This window comes from Thamnophis sirtalis, unplaced genomic scaffold, assembly GCF_051295495.1.
Source record: "Thamnophis sirtalis isolate CommonGarterSnake01/CBP01778 unplaced genomic scaffold, rThaSir2_p1.2 scaffold_3, whole genome shotgun sequence".
NCBI lineage: Eukaryota > Metazoa > Chordata > Lepidosauria > Squamata > Natricidae > Thamnophis > Thamnophis sirtalis.
Genome location: NW_028261383.1, coordinates 102643396 through 102658907, shown reverse-complemented (window position 1 = coordinate 102658907; position 15512 = coordinate 102643396). Strand labels below are relative to the sequence as shown.

The window sequence follows — 15512 nt, the reverse complement described above, 5'->3', positions numbered from 1 at the left end:
ATGGGTAGCCCTCAGGTTACAAGAGCAATTTGAACTGGGAACTCCCTTGTTAAATAATGGGGTCATAGAGGGCAATGTCATGTGACTGCATTATTTACCAATGGCAATTTCAACAGTCCTGATTGCCATTGTTAAACTAGGACCACGCGGATCATTAAGCAAGGACTTAACATGAACATGACTTTTGACTTCTTGTCAGCTCCCCCAGGACAACCTATAGAGTATGAAGGTATTTTATGGTTCTGGACTCCAGTTGTGTCTCTGTAATGCTAAATCCTCACCCTTCCCAAATTTTTGTTCCTTTGTTGGAGAATTGGTTGGGAGATAGGTACTAATAGCAATAGCAGTTAGACTTATATACCGCTTCATAGGGCTTTCAGCCCTCTCTAAGCGGTTTACAGAGTCAGCATATCGTATCCTCATTTTACCCACCTCGGAAGGATGGAAGGCTGAGTCAACCCTGAGCCGGTGAGATTTGAACAGTCGAACTGCAGATAACAGTCAGCTGAAGTGGCTGCAGTACAGCACTCTAACCACTGCACCACCTCAGCACCTGTCCTTTATTCGGGATGGCTGAATGTTAACTCTACGAGGTAGACCAGGCTAAGAAACAAATGCCATTTACCTTAGGACTATTTTTATTGCAACTATATCTTGCAAGTCTAACTGTGTTATTCCCCCCTGCCCCCTGCCCTTTTCATGTGAACAAGGGAGGGGCTCATTCTTTTCTTGGTTGAGGCTCAAGCCCTGCTTATCTGACCATTGCCTTGGTAGTAGCTCTTCCTCCCATCCCCCAAGACCATTCCCTCAAACATTTGTAATGAATGTCTGGATATGACATGTTCCCATCAAGGGACACAAGCATTCCACTGTTCCAAAGTTGTCTATGAAGGAAAACCTCATCTGCTTTCTTTCTCCATTCCTTATCCCCTTTCCCACCCTGCCTTTGTGGAACTCAATGGAGTGCTCAGGGCAACTGATCCAAGATCTACTAAAACCTTGATTAGATGAGTCATCCTTGAGATAGAAATGAATCAAGAAGGCTGCCAGGGTGCGGCTCATGGGGGAAAGCAAATAGAAACGATGTACTTTCTCGGACTAGAATACAGGGAGTCCTCAACTTACAACAGTTCATTTAGTGACTGTTCAAAGTTACAATACCACCGATAAAAGTGACATGAATGTTTTTCACACTTATGACAGTTGTTGCAGCATCCCCACTGTCACATGATCAAAATTCGGACACTTGGCAATAGATTCATATTTAATATTTAAGATGGTTGCGGTGTTTCTGGATCATGTGATAACCTTTTACAAACTTCTGACAAACAAAGTCAATGAGGAATCCAGATTTCACTTAACAACTGCAGTGGTTAAGTGATGCAGTGTCCTGGGGTCATGGGATACTTTCTGTGGCCTCCTGATTAGCAAGGTTCAATGGGATATAGCCAGATTCACTTAACAACCATCATGCTAACTTAATAACTGCAGTGATTCACTTAGCAACTGTGGCAAGGAAGGTCTTAAAATGCGGCAAAACCCACTTAACAAATGTCTTGCTTAGCAACTGAAATTTTGGGCTCAGTTGAGGTCGTACGTCGATGGGATGATGTTCCCAAGCGTTTTCTGAAACACATGCTGATAACTTTGAAGCCCATTTAACTACTTCTTTTGACAGAGTCACCAAAGATGAGGCAAAGACCCCCTCCTCGTCGAGATCTCACAATAGTAAGTGTTGCTTCCCGATCATTGGTGGGTTTCAAAAAAAATTTGAACCTCTTCTGTAGGTGTGGCCTGCTTTGTGGGAGTGTCTTGCCGGCCATGTGACCGCATGGGAGTGGCCAATTTGTAAAATGTGGTGAAACTCACTTTTTTTTTTTTAATTAAACATTTATAGGCCGCCCTTTTTCCTGAGGGGACTCAGGGCGGCTTACAATAATAGGGGAGGGGAGTGCAGAACAAAACACAAAAAGAAAATGTGAGTAAAAAAAATTAACGGTAAAAACACAACATTCATTCAACATTCGGGAGGGGCGAGAGTAAAGTCTTATCCCCAGGCCTGACGGGATAGCCAGATCTTGAGGGCTGTGCGGAAGGCCTGGACGGTGGTGAGGGTGCGGATCTCCACGGGGAGATTGTTCCATAGCGTTGGAGCTGCAACTGAGAAGGCTCTCCTCCGCGTAGTCGCCAGTCGGCACTGACTGGCGGATGGAATTCGGAGGAGGCCTACTCTATGCGATCTGATGGGACGGAGGGAGGTAATTGGCAGAAGGCGGTCTCTCAAATAGCCAGATCCACTACCATGGAGCGCTTTATGAATGGTAAGTAGGACCTTGAAGTGCACCCGGAGACCAACAGGTAGCCAGCGCAGCTCACGGAGGATCGGTGTTATGTGGGCGAACCGTGGTGCGCCCACAATCACTCGCGCGGCTGCGTTCTGGACTAGCTGTAGTCGCTGGATGCTCTTCAAGGGCAGCCCCATGTAGAGCACATTGCAGTATTCCAGCCTAGAGATCACAAGGGCTCGAGTGACTGTTGTGAGGGCCTCCCGGTTCAGGTAGGGCCGCAACTGGCGCACCAGGCGAACCTGGGCAAATGCCCCCCTGGTCACAGCTGACAAGTGATGGTCGAAACTCAGCTGTGGGTCCAGGAGGACTTAACAACACTCTTGCTTAGCAACCAAAATCTTGGCTCAGAAACTCTGGCATTTGAAGCACGCAAGTCTTAAAGCTTAAAGCTTTCAAGTTACAACACCCTTGCACCCCTAACCCTTTAGAAAAAACCCCCAGGGGTGTTCAAACTTGACAGCTTTAAGACTTGTGGACTTCAACTTCCAGAATTCCTCATCTCGCTCTTCATCTTGATGATGTGCGGACAGGCGGGGGGGGGAGCTGGAACCGGTTCTAAACGGCACTGTAGATTTGTGGAACCTCTTGTACAGAAGAGGTTAGAACTGGCAGGAACCCACCCCTGTTCCCGATGCATTTAAGTAGTCTGAAAACAACTAACCACATGGAATGAAACACATTGGGAAGATAAAAGCCTTGCTGCCTCTTTTATGTCTGCATAAATCCCTATGTGCAAAGCATTTTTATAGTATTGTCAGTTAAGGAGGAAATTGGCATATCTAACTTACTTTTCCCTTTAAAAATATGGGGAGTAAATAAAGTTCAATGTGGTATGAGCTTTGTTCCCAAGGCATTTTATTAGGTGGGATGCAATCACTATTTTTACTTGTGTGACTTGGATAGTTGTCATAGCAAGAAGTCTGTTTCTGGAATTTGTACTTGCAATCAAACGGATAGCATGGGGATTTTTCCAACATTGAATAACTTTATACCCCAGACCCCACTTCTATTTCTACTTAGATTTGCTTCTAAGCAGTACCAAAAAGCTGATTTTCTATAAACACACAACTCTGATTTCATAGGAATTGACTGAAGGAATATTACATCTCTTGTTCTGCAGAGGCTCTGCTGAAAAATATGTTATGGGTTTGTCATCTCCTTGGGCTCGCTTGCTATGTGACCCTGCAGATACTGCAGATAGAGGCTGGAATGCCTAATGTGTAAAGAATTGCTTTTTGTGGATGGGAGATGACTAATGCATATTTATAATATTCTTGTAATAGCCACGGTGTGTCAATCTGCCAAAGCCTCCAGTGCCCCCACAGGTGGAAGAAGAGTATTACACCATTGCTGATTTCCAGACCATCATCCCTGATGGGATCAGCTTCCAGGCAGGACTGAAAGTAGAGGTGAGACAAAGTCTTGTCAGGCCATCTCCATAATCCTTGGCTTCTTCCACAGAGCTTTCTTTAAAACTTGCTCTAACTCCTTGATGGCAAACCTACGGCATTTGTGCTGAAAGTGGCACGCAGAGCCATCTCTCTGGGTGCGCCAGCCATCACCCATTGCTCTTCTGGGTTCCGGCACATACATGTGTGCTGGCCAGCTGGTCCGCAGGAGTGCCCCAAACTGGAAGAGCAGCTGCCTGGTGTTCATGCACATTGGCCAGGTGGTCACATGCGCATGTATGCCAGAAACTGGAAGTCCAGGTGACATATGTGCCGGGGAATTGGTCTTCCGGTTTCTGGCACTCCCATGCTTGCACGCCAGGGAGCTGCTCTTCCGGTTTCCAGTGTTCCCACGCATGCACACTGGGGAGCTGCTCTTTCAGTTTCCGATATTCCTCCACCCGTGTGTGCTCTCATTTTGGCACTCGGTGCCCAAAGGTTCACCAACATTGATCTATACCTTTTATAATGGTATAGTATTGTCAGCTAACCCAGTTCTAATAAGCTATGTGTTGTGATTTTAATCATAGTTTTCTAAAGAAGTTTTTCTTCATTGCAACTGTTCCCGTCTCAACTACTTGAGTCAGAAATATATTCTAGGAATCAAGATGCTGCTTCTCTCCACTTAAATTTGATAAGAACAGAAGATGTTTGAACAAATCAAACTGGAAAAGTTTGATCCAATAGAACATACTACTAAGATTCTTCTTAGATCCATGCCCTTATGGGACTTCATAAATACAAGAATGATGGTTATCCTCCTTGACTTCAACCAGTAGCTCTGGAGAACGACGCATTACAAGACAGTCAAATTTTCTGTGCTCCCATTAAACGTATTTTTAACTTGAGGAAGTAGAGACCTTATCTTTATCTGCCCTCCGTGCACTACTAAATTATAGGACGATGTCCTCCCATCAATATATTCCTGGTTTTAAAATTCAGAAGTGTATTTCCTATTCTCTGGTATCCAGGCTATGCACATTTGTAGATGGCTCAATACTGACATCTAGTGACTATTTATTTTCTTGTTATATCAGAGTTTCTTGTACCATTTATAGAAGTCATCTGGGATTGATTACATGTTTGGATGCCCTGCCCATGCTTAGATAGGTAATCATTCCGGAAAACCATTTATTTCATGATCAATAACATGAATCATCTGGAAATGCTTGATTCTCTTCTTGGGCTTACATAAGAACTTTGGTCATGCCCTATATTGTTCAAAAGCTAAATATGCTCCTCTGAACCTTCAGATGCCCAGATGGATTCAGTGGCAATCATTCTATCAAGCATAATTTAAAAGTGAACACAAGTCGTTTTGTAACCAACTGATACACTTTCTATAGCATGTAAAGAAGAATGCTGTATTTGTTTTAAATTAAAAAAAATATTTAAAAAGTGAACACAAGAAAGAAACAAATTTTATCAGCTACTTAGTAATAATTTTAGATGACAAATGCTAACAATCATGTCTTTGTTAAATATTATTTAAGCTGCAGAAAACAAAATGGCACCAAATTGAGAATCTAATCTTTTATTATCTTAGGTCAGTGTTGTAGAGTTAGAATCAATTAAATAGAAAACAATCTCTGTTTATGATGTGAATTTTTGGCTGTTGTTCAGTTGCAAAGTTGCTAAGACTCTTCACAATCGCATGGACCATAGTACACCAGCCCAAACTCTTGCCCACTGTTTCAGTGACACCATATAACCATCTCATCCTCTGGCATCCCTTTCTCCTTTTGCCTTCAATATTTCCAACATCAGGGTCTTTTCCAATGAGTCCTCTCTTCTTGTTTGATGGCCAAAGTATTCAAACTTCAACTTCAGTATCTGTCCTTCCAAAGGACATCAATGTTGATTTCCTTTAGGATCGACTGATCTGATCATACTATATATTCATTTTCAGCCCACAGACTCATCACTGTAAACTATCTTGATAGTAGTTTTTTGGTGATGCATCTGTAGGCTAAAAATAGATGGCTACTTGTCTGTTGTGTGAAATATGAGGGTGAAAAAAAAGACCAGTCAAAATCTTAATGCTAAACTTAATCTCAAAAGTTTTAGGCAATGCAGTTGTTATAAAGTTCTAAAGAATTGTGGCTTTATTTCCTTCTCCAGGTAATTGAGAAGAACCTAAGTGGTTGGTGGTATATTCAAATTGAGGAGAAGGAAGGCTGGGCACCAGCTACTTTCATTGACAAATACAAGAAAACTAGCAATGCGTCTAGACCTAATTTCTTGGCCCCGTTACCAAATGAGATGGCACAGCTACGGCTTGGTGACAGCACAGCAGAGAACAGCTCTAATGGAGATCCTGCTGGGCCATCTCGACCTCTGCCTGAAGCACCACCTAATGGTATTGAATATGGAATCAAATGGAAAGGAAAGGAGATGTCCCAAGATGCTTTGCCTGAGAACAGTGATGCTTCTTTGTGTGTTGGATATGAAGAAATAGGTGATCGGGATATGGAAGAGAAACCAAGCCTCCCTCCAAGAAAGGAATCCATAATTAAATCAGAAGAAGAATTAATGGAAAGGCAAAGGTTGGAGCAGCGGCCACCTCCAAAACCTCCTGGCATGATTTTACCTGTAGTTCCCCCAAAACAGATTGTGCCTCCAAGGGACAAGAAGCCAGAGCTCAAAACAGAGAAGGGAAAATTGTTCCAGTTGAAAAATGAAATGGGTCTTGAGTGCGGACATAAGATTTCTCCAAAAGAAATAAAGAAGCCTAACCTCCGGCCCACGGTCAAGCCAATGAAACCAAAGATGGAGCCCCCAGAGGATAAGCCTGAAGCAGCTACCCCAAACTTTTTTCTGAAATCAAAACCTCAGATCAAACCGAAGCCAGCACCTGCTCCTAGGACAGATCCTCCTCAGTCAGAGAACAAATTAGACCTTTGCAACCTGAGGAGCAAACTCAAGCCTGCAAAGGCTCAAGAGAAGCTGTCAGAGCAGGATCCTGTGATTAATGAGAGTGCCTTCAGTAACAGTGGACTTCCAGTAGAATCTTCTGCCAAATCTCAGGAAAAGCCCAACATGGAGATTAGGCCTCCCTCTAGACCTGACAGCCAAATCTTTAAGGAAGCTCCTTTCCCCAAAGTTCCTGTGGGTTCATCAAAGCCAGGTGAAAATGAACCCAAGAGCAGCTTTCCAGTACCTAGGGAACCCCCGCAACGTCCAGTAGTACCTCCTAGAAGGCCTCCACCTCCTAAGAAATCAAGTGTGCCAGCACCCTCAGTTTCATTTGCTCCCCCTGCAGAACATAAAGTCCCACAGAAGGAAGTGCCTGAAGTTCGAGCTATCCCAGTGTCTGGTAGACCAATATTGGTTCCACCAAAAGCCAAAGCCTTCCTGCCGTGTCCTGGCCAAGAGGAAACCAAAACAAAAAGCAGCTCAGGCCAAAAGTCATTGCCCAAGCCTGTGGAGAAGGAAAGATTATCCATTCCAATTACCAGCCTGGATGTCTCCAAAGAAGCCCTCTACGTGGCTGTGGCAGATTTTGAAGGAGATGAAGAAACTAGCAGTTTTAAAGAAGGGACTGTTTTTGAAGTCCGCGAGAAGAATACCAGTGGCTGGTGGTTTTGCAAAGTCCTCACAGCAGGGCCGTGTTGGGAAGGCTGGATTCCTTCCAATTATCTCCGAAAAAAGCCATAGTCCTGTTGTTCCTTTTGCATTACAGCAGCTCAACCAGCCCCATGTTAGTACTGCAGTATTTAATTAGCTTATTTATAGTTCTTCGTAAGGCCAATTCTATTAGAAACAACAAAAAGCAAAGTATCTGGGATACCAAACATTCCAATTTGGGTATGTCTCCAAAATGAATTGCAAGAGGAAACATGCCATTGTGTACTAGCATACCTAGGCTACTCTTCCTTCTGTAGGTAATTCATTTCTTGAACAATTTTCACAGAAAAAAAAGGAAAGTGAGAAGAAAGAGAGCCACTTTTTCAGCATCATGTGCCATTTAATGTCTAAGAAGCTTCATGGCAAGGAGAATATATAAGTAATACGATTCCATAATAGGTACTTAGGTGCAAAGAGCTGTCCCAGTTGTTGTTGTTCATTATTTTAGTCTTCTGTCTCTGTATTTCCCTCTGATATGAACAATGCATCTGCCATAGCTCCCCCTTATATGACAGCCAGTGTTTTTATGTCAGCACCATGTTTGAAGATTTGCTAATGAAGTTCAATGTACTCTCTGCAATGCAGATCTCTGTCTCACTTGGATTTCTCAGTATCTTAATCTCGTTTCAGTAAATGTCGAGGGCATGGCGTACAGGTTATCCATGTCCATACGGTTGGTGCTGCATCTTTGAGACTTGCTCTGCCAAACTTTTATCTACATCTGCAAATAAGTCTTCTGACCCTTCTAGATTTTGGCCCATCTTGTCTAAATCTAGAAGATAACAGAATGGGAACCTTCCAGGTTCAAACTCAGCCTTTCTCAGAAAGTCTTTAACATTAAAGTTGGACTAAAGGAAATTTACAAAGAATTTACCTCAGCCTGTGGTCTCTTCCTCATATATTTTACTGTGAGAGCTTTTTCAGAAAGCTTGTTTTCCTACTTTTGTGTTTCTTCAGAATGTGAACTAAATTGGCAATGTCTTTTGAAACATGCAACCAGGCTAAAAGAATGGCACACTCTTAAGAGCTATATGAATTGTTTGAATTATCTTAGGCAAAGTCCTGTTTAAATCCTGGGTCAACTAGTAACAGATTATGGCAATTGTAGTGACGTGAACTGGATCTAGAAATGCATGATGTCAAGAACCATTTAAATAAGACGTATTTCAATTTTGGAGCTACAGCCAAGAGGCAGAAGATTGATAAATATGAAGATTAACTGTGTGGAACTTGTTCTACTAAAATAAGCAGGGGCCTACTCATTTCTGTATACTTAAAGGGACAAGCATGATTAAAATAAATATGCTTGCCTTTTTTCTTTTTTATTTCATACATAGAAATATGTGAAATGAGAACATGCCAAAAAGTGATAGCTTCTCATTTATAGCGGTGACAGTTTTTAAACAATTGATGATGCAGAGATTTTAACTGCAACGTTTTCAGTAATTCTCAGTTACGGTGTGGTTTGAGGGTTTAGGTAGAATCTGGTATGCAGAAATTAACCATACAATTTGTGTTGAAAAGATTTTACAGGAAAGGGAAAAAAATACTAGTTTTAAAAAGGCAATACAGCATTTGTGTTACAGGAATTTGCCTACCGTGTTTCCCCAAAAATACAACCTGTCCTGAAACTAAAGCCTTGCCACATTTTTCGCGTGGGCAAAAATATAAGCTCACCCCCGAAAATAAACCCCCTGGACAACCCCTCTCTGGCCAGGCAGAGCACCGCTTACCGACATAGCGGTATCCTGAAGGTGCCAAGCCGCAGGAGCCGGAAGGGAGAAAGGTGCTCACATTGCTTGCTGCCTTCGGGATACCGCTAGATTGGGGAGTGGCATTCTGCCTGGTCAGAGGAGGGAGTTGCCCAGCTCTCCCTGCAGCAGAAGCTGCTGCCGCCACACTCCAAGCATAACATCATCTCCAGTTCCAAATTCCCAAACTCGGCTGCCGAGTCTTCCTGCAGCGGCCGCTCTAGGAGTGCGCTCCATTGTTGTGGGCTGGCTGCTGGAAGACTCTGTAAAGAGAGTCTTCTGGACAGAGAGTTCTCTTCTGGAGAAGATGTTATGTTTGGAGCGCGGCGGCAGCTGCTGCAGGGAGAGCTGGGCCCAGACATGTTGAGGCTAGGAGGCATGCCTGCTGGGGGTGGAACAGGCGCTCGTGCAACCCCCTTCTCCAGCCCAGCAGAGCTCCATGCACTGACCTAGGGGGTATCCCTAATGTGCCAAGCTGCGGGAGCTGGGGAGCGGGCAGAGCACCATGTGGCTTGGCACCTTAGGGATACCCCCTAGGTCAGTGAATGGCGCTCTGCCCGGCTGGAGAGGGGGTTTGCCAGGCGGTTGCTCATAAGCTTGGTCACCTCATGGCTGCTTCGCCGCTGAGGCTGTGCCCGGCTCTTCGGGAGCCAGTTCGCAAGGGAGCAGCTGCCCAGCAACCCCAAAACAATAAGCCCTCCCCTATAATAAGCCCAAGGCCATACTTTGTAGGTAAAAAGAAAATAAGACCCTGTCATATTTTCAGGGAAACACAGTAGTAAGCTCCCATGAGCCGAATCTCACTAATTTCCTGAAATTAAATCAGCTTAAGTCCAGCTCTAAAATTTGCCTGTAAAAATCAGTTCTTTAAGTTTAAGTGGCTGCATTTTTCTCAAAGACAGGTCAGTCTGACTGTTAGACAGATTCAGGATATTAATAATAGGAATATGATTCATCTGTCCATTCATTAGACATGAGATCAAGAGAAGTCATTCTGAGAGAGATCCTGCTACATAAAAGTAGAAATCTTACTTTTTGTTTGTCCTGATTGACTTTGCTCTAATGTTACCATCAGTCTCTTACTACTGTTAAGCAGTGGTTGAACCATTTGCTATTCTGCAACTTTTGTTCAATACCTAACTATACCTTAGTTCCCTTCTTGGGACTATTCAGTATGTGTGGTCTAGGGACATTACAATGTTCATTTCAGAATCTTTGCCTGTATAATTAAATAATTTGTATTAAAATACATGTTTCTTGTACAGTATTATTTACCCATCTCTAATCCTAGCTCTTTTCCTTTGCCCTATTCCTAAAAACGAAGACATTCCTAGTGTAGAAAGGACTAAAAAATGTTTCTAGTATTTCTTGTTGCTTCCATATTTCTTTCTTGAGAAAACTTTTATCAGAAAACGGACTGAAGGATCAGGATGATCTGGGTTAATAAAGCACTCTGATTGAAAGGAAGCCATTACATTACACATCTGTGCCTCATTTTGTATATTACATAGGATAGAAGCAATTACGAAGACCTGGCTTGCTGGGATATGAGAGGTGTTGTTGAGCTAATATTTGCCTCAATGCTTTTGTTGCCTTATACCAAAAGGTATATCATTCTGAAAAGGATAACCAGATGCCATAACATGAAACCTGCTCTGTTTACTTTCCAAGTTCACTGACCACATAGCTGTTGGACTAAAGGATGTTCTTGTATTCCAGTTTCCTAGCCTTCTAACTGGGATGTTCTTCAATGGCCTTAGGCTCATCCATGTCTTTAAAAATCTGTTTTAATGTTAAATGTTATATATCAATCTGTATCAATCTGTACGTTAATTGGGTGGGATTTATGGGGAGGGGATTTTTTTGACAATGGTAGACATAGCCTATGTAAAATTCATGCATACTTCCAGCATTAAAGGCTAGGTGATTGTGTTTTGTGTGCGTGTTTTTTAAGATAAAAAAATAAAAAATAGGCTTGACTGGTTTCAAGCAGAACTGATACAATGCCTTTTTTATTATTCTTCCATGTATATTTCTTGGTGCGTGTGTGTGCGCGCGTGCGTGCATGCACATCTATGTGTTGGTTGCAATAACAAGACATAATTAGATAGTTGGGACGTGTTGCTATTTGTCATGAACATGATTTGCAGATATTCTAGAGGGTCTGGGATTACTTTTTTAGGGATGAAGTGATGCTCTTCAAATGGTTTGTTTAGAAAAAAAGACAATGTGAAATGGCTGCTGTGAAGAAGCCACAACATTCGAGCCTCCATCAAGAAAATTGTAGTTGGGGCCTTCTTAAAATTATCACAGAACAGTGTTGACTAAAAGAACAGTGTGGATACTTCAAATTAAGTGGCATGGAAAAGATGGGGGGTTTTTTTTGCATTTGCAAATGATTCTACAGGTAGTGAATTTGGTTAAATTTTCAATAGGAAGTGCTGACAAACAATTTTGAAGATATAGTAGTTGGTTTGGAGAAAGATGAAGCATCTGTTGTTTTTTTTAGAGTTCACCACTATAGAATGAACTGCAAGCGAAAACACAACTGTCTATTGTAAAACATGCAAACATGTACAGTTTATGCCCCTGGAAGGATGGGTGGGGAAAATTAATTTCACAAGGCAAAACAGAGTCTTAAGAGTTATCCTTAAATTGAATAACGCTGGCACGTTCCCTACATTTTACCAGAGAATTCTAGTGACAACTCCTAAATTTTGAAGAGTTGTTGAGAAAAGATGAGAAAGAAGAACAAGATAATTCTGATAAAGCACATGGACAAAAGGCTGTGGCAGTCAAAAATAAATTGGAAGATTTGGCAGGAACTAGGCCTTATTGTTTGGGGTGCAAGGGAGAGTCGGGCTCTTGCCAAACAACTCTTTTAAACTCTAGGACATGGTTTCTCAACTTCAGCACCTTTAAACTATGTAGACTTCAATTCCTAGAATTCCATAAGCAGCATAAATGTCCGAGTTTGAGAAATACTGCACTAAAAAAGTTCTGAGCAGAGTTCTCACAAGCATTAAACCCATGAAGGTGAATCACAGGGACAACAATGGAAAACTAGAGGTATGTATTGCTATTCCATTGTTTTATTTCCCTACCATTCTACCTGGAACAAATTGATGAACTACATTATAAAAGTCTGAATTGTATAGATTGAATGTTGTTCATACCAAGATTAATACTTTCTCATTAATCCACTAGAATTCCTTGAAAATATCCATTTTAAATAGTGCAAAGATGTTAATAAGTCATATAGGTCAAGGAACCGGTCATCTAACAGACTATGAATCGGTTAAAGTATAAGAAGTCCAGAGGAGGCTGAAAGGTTACTCCTTCAAAAAAATAAGTGCACTGGAGTATTAAATAGTGGTGCCACATAAGGATCTGTTGTGGTACTGATAGAGATCCTAAATGTTTTGCACACATCCCACTTGTTCTCAGGTGATGCTTACCTTTTTCTTCTTCCAAGGTGAAGAATTTTCTATTCAACAGCCTAGGGATAGGTTGTCTTTAATTTTCCTGTATAATTACCTTTAATTATTTTAAATTTTTTTTATTGCGCTTACACTGCTATTTATTGCTACAAACCTAGGATTTTTTTCTGGAAAGGGAGATTTCAAATCTGTTTATACAAAAGATCCAAATACATTTTTTTTACACAAGACTTGCTTAAGATACAGGGTTCAGGTTAAGCAGATGTTTGCTGCTAGCTTAAATGGTGCTCAGCAGAATTAGCCCATATGAATTAGCGAAATATGATCTAGGAGGTTGGGTTTTCATTCATCTCCATAATCCCAGATTGTAGCTTGCTGAGTATAACCATTATATAATAAAACTAGGCAACTTGTGATCCCTTGGATCATCATTTCAAAGATATTTCCTTAACAGAAAAACAGAATGACCAAACGCAAAAAAAAAGCAGCGGGAGTTCTGATTTCCACTTTGACCAGAACTGATTGCCCTCTAGCAGCCAATAGTGAAACTGGCTTGCAGGACCTCTGGAGGGTTAGAACAGGACCTGTCTACTGGAGCAGAAAGAAAAAAAAATGTATAGAATAGGTGGTACCTTGCTCAACAGTAGTAACTGTGAGACAAATCTAATAAACCACCACTGAAGTATGAGCCAGTGGTGCTATACCTGTCCTCAAAAAAGTCAATACAATCCTAGGCTGCATCAACAGAGGGCTAACATCAACAATCACACAAAGTGATAATGCTGCTTTGTACTGCGCTAATGAGGCTAGACTTGTCATTCTGGTCACCATGATACAAAGAAAATGCTGGGACGCTAGGGAGTGTGCAGAGAAAAGCAACGAAGATGAGGGGTCTGAAGGCTAAATCATATGATGAACAGTTGAGGGAGCTAGGTATGTCTAGCCCATCAAAAAGGAGGATTAGGAAGGATATGATAACTCTCTTCCAGTACTGGAGGGGCTGAGAAGAGGGTATTGACTTGTTTTTTAAGGCATCAGAGGGCAGGAGATGAAGCAATGGATGGAAGCTTGTAAAAGAAAGATCCAATCTAGACGTAAGTAGAACATTTCTGACAGTGAGAACAATCCCAGAGTTATGGCACAGTTTACCTCCCAGAGTTATGGCTGCTCTATCACTGGAGATCTTCAAAAATAGACTGGACAACCATTTGAATTGGGATGGTCTAAGGTTTCCTGTCTTAAACAGGGGCTTGAACTAGAACTCTCAGGTCCCTTCCAGGCCTCTGGTTCTATATTCTTTGGAACCACACCTGAAGTCATTTATCAAATTTATCAAATTTTAATCCCACTGGTGTCGTAGATTTTGGATTTTGGATGCATTCTGTAAGTTGGTTCATTTGAGGAACCTTGGCTGAAAAATGATTGCCCTATGCTGGTCTATTCCACTTAGTTCAAAGTCATAGACATAAGCATTTAAAAAGACTATAGATGGCATTGATCTGACACTGAAGAAGGCACCATTAGCAGGTTTGAGAAGAGCCCAAACACTGATTAAAAAAAAATATTTATGAAAAAAAACTCATTAGCCTGAATATAACTGCCTGTTAACGGAAGAAAGCAAAAGGTTAATGGACTGGGGAATGGGACAGGAATGTTTTTATATTTTTGTTGCAAACCCCATTTTGTATCTTTAGGAATTGCAAAAAAGTACAGAAGGAATGCCAATATGCTGCTGTGGGTTTCTCAGAACCATTATTTCTTTCTTAAATTCACCCTGGGCTTCACAGCCTGTGAGCATTTTAAAGACGGCTGGCAGTGACTGGCCGTTTGTTGAAAATCTAAAGCTGCCCTGCGTGGCTATTTGTAGCAGAAGAGAAATGAATTCTCTTAGTTTAATAACCTTTTCCCTCTGAGTGTGAATAAATACATCAGTCAGGTCAGTGTTATTGGCATTCTAGTTTGTGTTTCTGTAAATACAGCAAGCAAGCTAAATCAGCCACTTCGAGCAGGAAACATGCTCCCACAGCCAGGAAGACAGCTGCAGGAAAGCATTTAAAGGAAATAGTCCACGAAATGCTCTAGCAGGAATGGTACTTGCATTGTCATTCCCATTTTGAAGTTGTCCCGGAGATAAAGCAAAAGAATGATTGTTAAACATATTTGGCTATTGGTCTAGGACTAGTTTACGGGAGAATAATGCGAAAGAGAAGAGAGGCTATTATGCATGGGAAATAAAGATTAGAGGACCTTCTATTGCTTTTTATCAACCTGCATCTGCTTTAAGCAGTCCTGTTTCAACTGACCACTATATGGTGCTGTTGCAAGATTGTATGCTCCCTAATTTTTGTGCTAAATCTTCCATCTCCGAGTAAATCCTAGCTAAACAGTGCAGAGACTTTGCTTAGCTAGGAGCTGAGTGGCTACTTGTAATGGCTATATCTAGAAATCAAGACTTCCAACAACCAAGCGTCTCTGCATTCAGGTGGCCAAAGGCATGAAACGGCTGATTGTATCAACACAGCTAGAGAGGAAGTTAACCATTATGGGATTCCCCACCCCTCCTGTGAATTATGGAGGCTTGATTGAAATGATATTACCTTTTCTTTTCTCAGTTATATTGGAAGATAATGTGATCTGCTAATTTGACAAGGACAATAACAATAGTTTTCTACTCCAAAATTCTCTTGCATTGTACAATGAAATCAAATAAAAATTAAAGAAGAAACCGAGAACCCAACATAGTAAAAAGGCTTTTAAGGTCCCCTGGTCTTTCCAGGTTGATACTGGTAGGGGGTGAATTCCATCTCATTGAACATAAGTAATTTTCAGAAACTATTGAAAACTATAGCACTTTCCCAATATTTTTTGAGATCATAATGAATTAGGTAGAATGCATGA

At 41.6% G+C, this 15512-nt stretch overlaps 1 protein-coding gene and 1 long non-coding RNA gene across 8 annotated transcripts in view; both read left to right on the top strand.

Annotated features, from left to right (window-relative positions):
* Positions 1 to 9191, top strand: part of SH3PXD2B (SH3 and PX domains 2B) — a 135916-nt gene extending 126725 nt beyond the window's left edge. For 2 of the 7 annotated variants that reach the window (XM_087709620.1, XM_087709619.1), the window contains 3 exons: positions 1679 to 1728; positions 3632 to 3757; positions 5918 to 9191. In XM_087709620.1, the coding sequence (XP_087565746.1) occupies positions 1679 to 1728; positions 3632 to 3757; positions 5918 to 7453 (1712 nt within the window). In that variant the 3' untranslated portion in view covers positions 7454 to 9191. The remainder of the gene's footprint in view (positions 1 to 1678; positions 1729 to 3631; positions 3758 to 5917) is intronic. The other 5 variants (XM_087709623.1, XM_087709625.1, XM_087709624.1 and 2 more) reach the window with 4 other exon arrangements.
* A 100-nt stretch (positions 9192 to 9291) lies between these two features.
* On the top strand, positions 9292 to 11106 carry LOC148048084 (uncharacterized). The gene is made up of 2 exons (XR_015695971.1): positions 9292 to 10036; positions 10098 to 11106. It is a non-coding gene; the product is annotated as an uncharacterized LOC148048084 (long non-coding RNA).
* The last annotated feature ends 4406 nt before the right edge of the window (positions 11107 to 15512 follow it).